Below are 9,566 nucleotides of genomic sequence, written 5' to 3' on the forward strand. Positions count from 1 at the left end.
ACAAGAAGTTGTGTGAACAATGTAATATTTCATTCCCCTCAATACTCTCACAGGTTATGTAATATATATTGTCTGGGTAAGATGATAGAAAATGCTGAAACCAACAGAACCAAAACATAAGAATACATACTGTATACACACACACACACAAACACGTACATATATACACACATATATAAATATATACACATATGCACATATATGCACATATACATACATATATACATATATATAAAAATATTGTTGTTTTAAGCTGTAGCTGTTACCTTGAGTTTATATTTGCAGCTGAAGTCCTGTGTAGACAGTATGTCATAAAAACACACCTCCTTACTTGTGAAAGACACAGCTATCTGAGAATAAGAAGTGCAGACAGAGAAGCAGAGAGACACACATGCAAGCAGAAATGCATCTCATCAATATGATATACTAATCATTTAACAATCTCCCTGACTGATACTTTTGTGTGTTGTATCAGTCACCCATAAATCTGTAGATTACAGTATCGCTAATTGAAAGTACTTTTTAATAATTGATGGTCTTATCACTGAAAAATGAATGTTTATTTTCTGAACATTATGCAACAGTGTCATGCCTGCGATGCCATTAACCCAAAGCACTGATCAATAATTAATTGACTGAGTGAAATGCTTGTTTACCTCTGTGCAGAACATTATCTGCCCCCAAAAACTGAGGCTGCTGATCAATAATTAATTTCTACATTCATTTCTATGATGACATTTGCAACAAGATCCCGAGTGTGGCACCATGACCTGGAGACAGAACAATGAAACTGACACATTTTTCTTTCTGTGACTTTCTAAAAGTGCGAGTCACCTTGTGCACGTTGTGCAGCAGCACCGTATCGGTGACCCAGAGGTCTTTGGGTGCGACTGTGCTGTTTTGCAATCGATGCGTGTGCAGAAGGGACATGTCCTCTCCGTCCCGCAGCCCCACAGTTCCTCCTTTACTCACAGTCAGATACTGACCCAAACTCTGCAGGTGCAACACCTGAGGAGATCAGAGGACATCACATCCACAACAACATTTAACCTCGACAAATATATTGGGAAAAAGTGACAGAGGTGCTGTCCTTCAGAACAGCTTCAATGCTCTTTTTGATGCAGTTGAGTAGCATCTTAATGGGGAATTAATTAGTCAAATGGATGCTACAACCTTTAAGATGAAATTATGTTTCCTTTCTGGCAAATCTTTCACAATAAAACTGTGAGAGAATGACTGTTAAATCTTCCTCTTATTGAATGAAAGTGAGAACAAGTGAGTCGGGGACGTTCGTCTGTGCTGGCACCAATAAAACACAAAGGATTAATGAGTGATGCCATTTTATTGGCTAAACTAGAAGAGAAAAGGCTCGAGCTGACGGCGTCTGATGAGAAAGGGACACTGAATATCTTTAATGAAAGTAAGGTTTATTAATACTTACAGAACAGAGGTCAGGGCTAAGATGTACTACCGATGTAATTACTGCAGACTGAGTCACTTTGCCACACAGCCAACTGGAGGCGGTGTAAGATCTTTCATATTGGTGTGTCATGTATTTAACCTCTAATAGTTCTAATTAATCATTTATCTACAGCGCGTGAGTCACTGGTACGTGAGTTTAGCGACTTTTTTCACAGATGTCTTGTAAACAGTTGTAGATTTAAAACAGTTCATTAGACTTCTCCTGAAACTGACTGATATGAAAAAAAATGACTTTTAGTTTGACTCGGCAACTTGCAGTGTTTCTTGGCAACAACATAATTAACATTGTTTTATCGTGGTTAAAATGGTAATATGCTCAAATTCTACTGGAGCAGTAGATTCTGTCAGCTTTCAATATGGGAACACCATTTTCTTTCATCTAATCATGCAGAAATAAATTATCCACGGGTAAATATGTGGAGCACCACAAACTAGTAGCACAGCAGCTTAACTGAAAGTGGGGTAGGTCTTCAATAAATTACTTCGGTGTTGAAGCAGCATTCCTTGTTTTTTTCTTTGGTGGCAGATGAACAAGTTCTGATAACAACATTGACAGAATATCACCCTATAACCCTCAAAGACCCACAGACAGCTGGCAGGGGCTGAGATAAATTATTGTTCTAAAATGATTCATCAATGAATCGCTCATCCTGTCATTATGCTTCAAAAACTCATAGAAGCTAGAGTTATCACTTACTGTACGCTGTAACGTTCTCTGTTATGATTTTACAACCATTCACGTTTACATGGCCACTAAATGAAATCTAGGACTCTACCTGTTTTTCACTGGAAAAAGCCAAGGACAATATCATAATTAATAAATAATTTTGCTAGGAAAGGTCAGATGTGGGCATCAAAATGTAGTTATATGCTAAAATAAAATACTAGGACTTTGATTGGCTTTTTTAAGGAAAAGAAAATCAGGTAAATTCATCCATTCTCAGAAAAAGCATATGTAACCTTGGGATTTTAACTTATGGTTCTCATTTACAAATGATTTATGGCACTTGCTGCCGATGGTGGGAATAGGGTAGAAAAAACTAAATAAATACAGGAGAGTAACGTATTCAAAAAGTTAATTGTTTCAGGTCTTTGAGGGTTAAAGCTGTTGTGACAAACATGTTAGCAAAGAGGTGCCTTTTTCAGGTGCCGCCTGAGGTATTCATCTTGCTATTGAGCTGCTAAACACGCTGCTGGCCAGCATGTTCCTAACTTGGTCGTCCATTTGATTGAACCAAACCACTGAAGTTAGCTGTAAAACCAAAACAATCAGCTCAAAGATGCACAAACTGTAAAGCTGAGGTAGCCACTATGGTGCAGAGTAAGAGAGTAACTATCTCGAGGGAATTATCTGGCTATTTTGCCGCTTTATTCATCAGATAGGCGCTTACTTTGTCTACCCTAACCCTGACTGAATAAAAACACTGAAGTTGCTGGTTGTAAAAGCAAAACAATCAGCTGAAAGATGCCAAAACTGTGGAGCTGTCATGAACTGTCATGTGATGATTCTCTGTGGGTTTGTCAATTGATATTTTGTAATATACATAGTATGAATTCATGCAGGAAAGTGTTTTTTTTTCACATTTTGTATTTTGTCTATATAGCTTTAATCTCAGCACACACTAAACGGACAGAAATGGGAGTCATCTGAGCAACATCGGTCTGTCTGCCTCTTTCTGAGTGATCTAAGCTAAAGGGGTCGAAACCTTCCAGCCATTTGCAAAACAACTTACACAACACTCTGACATTTTGACATTCTCTGGATTGAAAGATTAAAGTGGTGAGCCATCACTTTAACCACAGCAGTAGGCACTTTATTCCCGGCTGCTTCATTTACATATTAATTGATAGATGTTAAACTTAAAGGAGTCCAGAGCCATTTATCTCAGAAGAGGTGTGCCATTTTGATGAGCAAGACCCTAATACTTTCAGACTTTTTCCTCACACAATGTTTAATAATTTGGAATTCCAGCGAGTCAGCAGAGTTTTGGATTCCTCAGTCAGTCAATGTCAAACTGTATTTCAGATAACATCCTGCTGGGGCGCTGTTTAGCTCAGTTGGTAGAGCGGGCATCTCATGTACAGAGGCTTTGTCCCTGCTGCAGCAGCCCTGGGTTTGAGTCCCGGCCTGGAGCCTCTTGCTGCGTGTCAATCCCCCCCCCAAAAAACAAAAAAAAGATAGTATACTGCTACAGATCTGTTTAAAATGGCCAACGTGTTCTAACTCACAACCTCTCCTCTCTTATGTCTCCAAGAGATCATTAACCCTTTTTTACCTTTTGGACCGGGTCTCGGTGTGGACAGGTCAAAGTGCGCGGCGGCTTCCAGCAAGGCACGCTGCTGGTTCTGGTGCTCTTCACTTTGTCGGAGAGCTCCATCAGCAGAAAAGAGCACAGACCTCCCCAGTCGACACGCCCTTCTTCTTTCACAGCGTCGATGTCCAGGAGCAGGCCTCGGTGCTCCTGAGTGATGACCACGCTGTCGAACAACAGGCCGTATTCCTCCTTGGAACCACGGCCAACCGATGACCAAGCCATATGAATGAACTCAGCTCTGGACAGGGAGCGAGATTCACCCGAGGGGTCCTGTATTGAGATTAAAAGGAGATGTGTCTGCACATTTCTTATGAGACTTGGAGGTGTGGTACTATAGGGTACTGGTACACACATAGATACACTCACTCAATCGCTCTTTTTTAAAAGGTGCGACGTGTAAGAATCTGCAGAGTAAATGCTAGAGTCAGAGTAAACTGCTGCTCACTGTAGCTGCCATTGCCTAGTCAGATCAATTAGTCATGCAGCCAGTGGTCAGGATTGGGAGCTAGTGTTGCCTTTTACACTTATAGGAGGAGATTTTCAGGCCAGGGATGGGGGAGACCCACTGGAGAATGCAGGAGGGAAGCGGCACCAGCATGGGCACCAGAACTGGAGTGGGAAAAGCAGGCAACAGAACCATGCTCAGCACCCTCCCAGTGAACATGGCCAAACCAGGACTGAACACAGCCTCTTTTTGTCAGTGTTTTATGAAGGTTCTTATGTACGAAAAAGGTCTTGAAAGTTTAAAAAAAAAAAAAACTTCACACCAACTGAAGCTCCTCCCTCCCATAGAAAGGCTCCAGAAGAGACAGGAGCTAAAACAGAGCATTTCAGACCGAAGGGGGAATACACTGGACATTATGAGAAAACTGATGTGTTTTTTGAACATGTAAACCTATTTTATCAGTATCACAACATACAATTATGAACTTGAATATGAGCAAAATATGCCTTATTTAAAGGTGTTGCAGTATGAGGCTATTAATAAACTGGCAAAAAGAAACCAGTTAAACACTTACCAGAAAAAGCCCCTGTAGCTTTCTATAGTCGTCAGTGTTCATCCTGCTCTCAAGCTGTGCCACCTCCATCCTCGTTCCCATGATCACAGTGCAGACCTGCCAATCAATCAGCAGCACGCCAGACAAGGTCAGGACGGTAAAGCATGTGTGTGCCAGTCTGTACTGAGGACTCACTGTCAAATAATAGATTCCTCGCATTTCTAGGTGTAACATGATGAAACAAGATGTTCCCAGCTCAAGTAATCCCTTAGCAACCTTCTATATCCGTTTCACAGCGGGTTGTCATGTCGCCATAATCATATAGCAGAGTCACAGCGGCAACGGACTTCTTTTGTTGGATCTTTCCCTTCTATCCAAACATGTCTGTGTTGAATGGTGTGCAAAGGTCTTTAATTTTCAACAAAATATTACCCTCAGCTCAGTGGCTTTCAAAAGGTGGGTGAATAGGTCTCAGAATTATGTCTCAGAAATGAATCAAGGAGGCAGCAGGTTGCCAAAGCATGTCAAGTCTCTGTTATGTCAGGTAATGTGAAGTAAAATAATGAAGTCGGGTAGAGGAGCAGCCTGAATAAAAAAGTAGGATTTGTTAAATCAGCCTGTGTGGTGACTAAAAAAGCACATTTGAGGTCTGTGAGAGAAACAAGAGATGATGAAAAAGTTTCTTTCTAACGTTCTACAAAACACTACAAAGGGCAGCGCAGGGTTCTCTGTTTGATTTCTAGTTCGACATTAAACGTTTACGAGACAAATTCATTAGAAGTGGCATCAAACTGAGCACAGATTTAGATGACAGGGTGTGTAATGAAAGTGGGGGAAAAAAAAAATCAATGCTTTGCCGAAGCCATTATCTTTTTTATAATGCTGATTAACTGCAGCGTGATCCTGATAGCTGATGATAGTTTATCCACCTCTTTATTTACATCACTGACAACAAGTAGCAGACTGCATCAGCTAGGCTTAAGCAGTAATGAATGAAGAGAACGGTGAAAGCTTTGGGGACATTTTGATCTGGCTTTGTTTATGAGTGTGATAACTTTTAATCAACAACATCCTGTCTTGTATTGTGGCAAGCAGCTGGTGTCAGTCTTTATGGGATTACACAGACGCCGTTCCGTAAAATTCACACAAAAAGAGGCCCATATTTTTGGGCTGATGCTATACATGCTGTTTAAACACATCTAACATACATCAATGCCACTAACTGTCATTTGCTGTCAGGAACTGCTTTCAATCGTGTGCATTTTATGAGACATCTCACAAAAAATAATAAATATACTGCTTGCTGTCACATCTGTTGGCAAATGAAACCCACTTACCCAGGGTGCCTCTCCTCGTCTTAGACGGCCGCTTCAGGTCTCTCCAAACTGTCACTACTGGATTTCTATCTGTGGTTTATTAAAGTTGCACAGAGTATCAGCCATTCCAGTCAAACTGTCCAGAAAGTCTTCTCAGCACCAGGCAGCATAATGACAGGCTCTTGGCCTGGCAACATCACTGTCGGATTAGCTGTACCTGTTTTCAAGGACTGCAAGTGTGTACACACACTTCGGTCAAGCAGCTTTTTAATCATGAAGTCCGTATACTAGAGTTGAGTTTGAACAACACATTCAAACTTACCAATTTCATCCTCTCAGTCCACAATAGGTGTCCAGAGTAAACTGCCTCAGTCCTCCATGCTTGCAGGTGTTGAAACCCATCCTTTTTAATTCTTTAAAAAAAACTATAACATTTTAAACAAATCCTCAGCCTCGGGTTGGTCTGTCTCAGCCTCAGCTCGGCCTCGTCTGTTGGAGATTCAGCTGCTTCAAGGAAGCCCAGAGCTTTGTGTCCAGAGGTTTGTCTAAGCTGGTGATATCTGAGAGGCAATCAACGCTAACAGCCCCGGCTGCAGCACACACACCCCCGAACAGAGTTAACTAACTGCCCCCAGTAGCTCAGACAGTGGCAGAGGCCAGATACACACGCATGCACACACACACACACACACACACACACACACACACACACACACACACACACACACACACACACACACACACACACATACACACTTCTTTCCTTTTATTATCCCTCACTCTCAAAGACTCAGGCGAAGTTTCCTGGCAACCAAGTAGTCAAAAAGAGTTGTTTGTGAGTCCAGGCCGCATCGCCTGTATGTAACACAATGTGAGTGTGCGTGTGTGTTACGTCTATTCACAGATTAGTCACTGGAGAGAAAATAATCTGTGTGAGGTACAATACCCCCACGCACACACACACACACACACACACACACACACCATAGTAACAGCAACACAACTCACAGGAACATTAGTATTCTACTGCCACTCATAAAAGTGTTCTTGCATTGAAACAAGTTTCAAAAGCACTGACGTGAACCTGGACCCAAACAAAAATAAAACACACACAGGCAAAGCTTTATAGTACCATTCAAACCCCTTTGAGAGGACTTCCCATTGGTCACTCATAGCTGAACACACACACGTAACAAAAGAGGGGAAAAAAAAGTCTCTCTGGGATTTGTTAAACTGAGACAAATAGATTGCCTGTATGACTGCAAGCACCAATGCGCACACAAGCTATACATCCCAGACAGATATTATCATTCCCGTCCCTCCCCGCTGCTTCACTGACCACGACCAATCCCTGAGAGTGACTTAATGGCCTGGAATAACTTATATTAGCTGATTACAGCGGTCGTCAACGGTGACAGGATCACAAAATTAGGTCTCAGCAATTTCAATAATAAAGCTTTAAAAATTAACACTATCACAATTGGATTACAGTGGTGCATGTAGGAGCCAGCACAGAGCCTGAAATAGCCCACCACAAAATCCACCATGGAGAATCCACTATTATACCAGGAGAAGAATGAAGTTGCTGGAATGGGGGGAAAAATGGTATGGATCTTAGCTGTGACTGGGAAGGAAAGAGATACAGGCACAGGAAGAGAATGCAAGGGCAAGTGAGCGAAAATGAAGCGCTTTCATTTGACAATGGAAATCTGAACAGAGACCCACTTTTGAAAATCTCTCTCAAATGACAGAACTCTGTTTTCTTTCATACGCACTCTTCTTGACTCCTGTTCAAAAGTTCTTGACGAATTTGTTTCAAGTCACTTTTTTTTTTTATTTACGCTCGCTTCAAGGACTCCTGTCAAGGACATTACAACTTATCTCAAGAAATAAAGACAGGAGCTGACAAAGACAAGTGTTTCATCAAATGTATTTGTGGAGACACATCTAAAATATGCTGCATTGTATCCTACGAAATCTGAATGAAAATATGAACAAATCACTAACCATTAATTTAGGTTTGTGTTGAGCTGTTTGCAAGAATCATCCATCCTTTGTTACTGGAACAGTTCTTCTGTTTTATTCTGCTCTTTGTGGTTTCCAATATGGACGACCATGACTGCAGCTGTGCAGGAGCACTTCCCCGTGTCAGATTGTGAATCAAATCCCAACACAAAGGATTGGTTCATTAATGTCTGACACTGAACAGATGTTTACCATTGATGCTGCTGAAAACACTCTGATCAAACACTGTGTAGGCTTTCTCCGAAAGCTCTCTGTGGTAGACTGCCAAAAGTGGTTATGTTTGCCATGTTTACATTCAGGAACAAAACAGAATATTTCAGTTAACAACAGCATGAAATGTAAGGTTCAAAGTCTGTCACGGTGGAAGTTCCTGAATACATTCAGCGGTGGTGCTGAACATAAAAAAATTGAGGATACAGTTTTCTTGTGAAATAATTTATACTTTTACCTCCTCAAGTCTTTAGATTGTAAACAATCACGGAAGGGAAGAAAAACTCACTCTGGTTGAACCACTCACGCCTCATGTCCACACTAAGGCCCTGACCTGTAATAATGAGTTGCATGTAGATGTTATTTCAAGGTTAGAAACCACTGACATACAGCAAACAGCTAAAACAATGACAATAAAGGGGCTCTATGTAACAAGCTGTAGCAATGTACTGTATATGTATCATTCCTTTTTTTCCATGGGCCACACCTGAGTGGTTTGTGACATCACATGAAAAAAGACACCTTCCCTTGTCTCTCATTTACTTAAACCTGTGGATGATTGTTTTCGTTGTTGAATGCAGATGGACTGTGGACTTTTTGTGAAGGACTCAAATTGGCTTTTTCTGCAACAGTCCAAAGGATGTGACTTAACGCGTGTTCTCGAGTGCCTCGTCTCAGTGCCTCTCTCTGCCCACGTTCCACAGAGCCCCTTTAGATAAAATCATTTCAAATAACTTTTGGTTCAGATAATTATCTTAAATGTACTACAAGGGAACAATTAACTGGTTATGAAACAGTCTCAATCTTAATATTGATGCCTCTATATGACATTCAAAGGCAAACCATCAGCGACAATGGCTATATCAATGTTAATATTATAGTTAATCATAATGCTCATCACCAAGTCAGATTTCAACTTATCCAGTTTGGATGAGTCATAAAATTAAAACTATTTTTTATGGCTGAGTGCATAGGATGAGTTCAGGGGTCTCACAGTCTGAGAAAAGTTCAGCAGCCTCATATTTTGTCCAAAAGGGTAACCACAATCCACAAACAGCTAAAGTTACTTGTAGTAGCTTTACAACTTTTGCATCTCTGATCACCTCTAATCTAAAAACAGCGCTGTATTATACAGTAGACATTGTATCGCTGGTGGACAGTAAATGTGAAAGCTCATATGTGTCTGTGACTAAAATAAAAACAAAGACAGCACAGCTGGG

The 9,566-nt window shown here is 41.0% G+C and overlaps 1 protein-coding gene across 5 annotated transcripts in view; it reads right to left on the reverse strand.

Moving 5' to 3' along the window:
- LOC119033911 (WD repeat-containing protein 49-like) overlaps positions 1-9,427 on the reverse strand; it is a 36,839-nt gene extending 27,412 nt beyond the window's left edge. The window contains exons 1-6 of one of the 5 annotated variants that reach the window (XM_037124545.1): positions 8,585-9,427; positions 6,133-8,249; positions 4,817-4,912; positions 3,759-4,067; positions 835-1,008; positions 267-350 (exon numbers count right to left, since the gene is read on the reverse strand). In XM_037124545.1, coding sequence (XP_036980440.1) covers positions 267-350; positions 835-1,008; positions 3,759-4,067; positions 4,817-4,897 — 648 coding nt within the window. In that variant the 5' untranslated portion in view covers positions 4,898-4,912; positions 6,133-8,249; positions 8,585-9,427. Of the gene's footprint in view, positions 1-266; positions 351-834; positions 1,009-3,758; positions 4,224-4,816; positions 6,105-6,132 lie in introns of those variants that run through there. The other 4 variants (XM_037124536.1, XM_037124527.1, XM_037124510.1 and 1 more) reach the window with 4 other exon arrangements.
- Positions 9,428-9,566: the final 139 nt, after the last annotated feature.

Source organism: Acanthopagrus latus, chromosome 2, assembly GCF_904848185.1.
Source record: "Acanthopagrus latus isolate v.2019 chromosome 2, fAcaLat1.1, whole genome shotgun sequence".
In the NCBI taxonomy this organism is placed as follows: Eukaryota; Metazoa; Chordata; class Actinopteri; order Spariformes; family Sparidae; genus Acanthopagrus; species Acanthopagrus latus.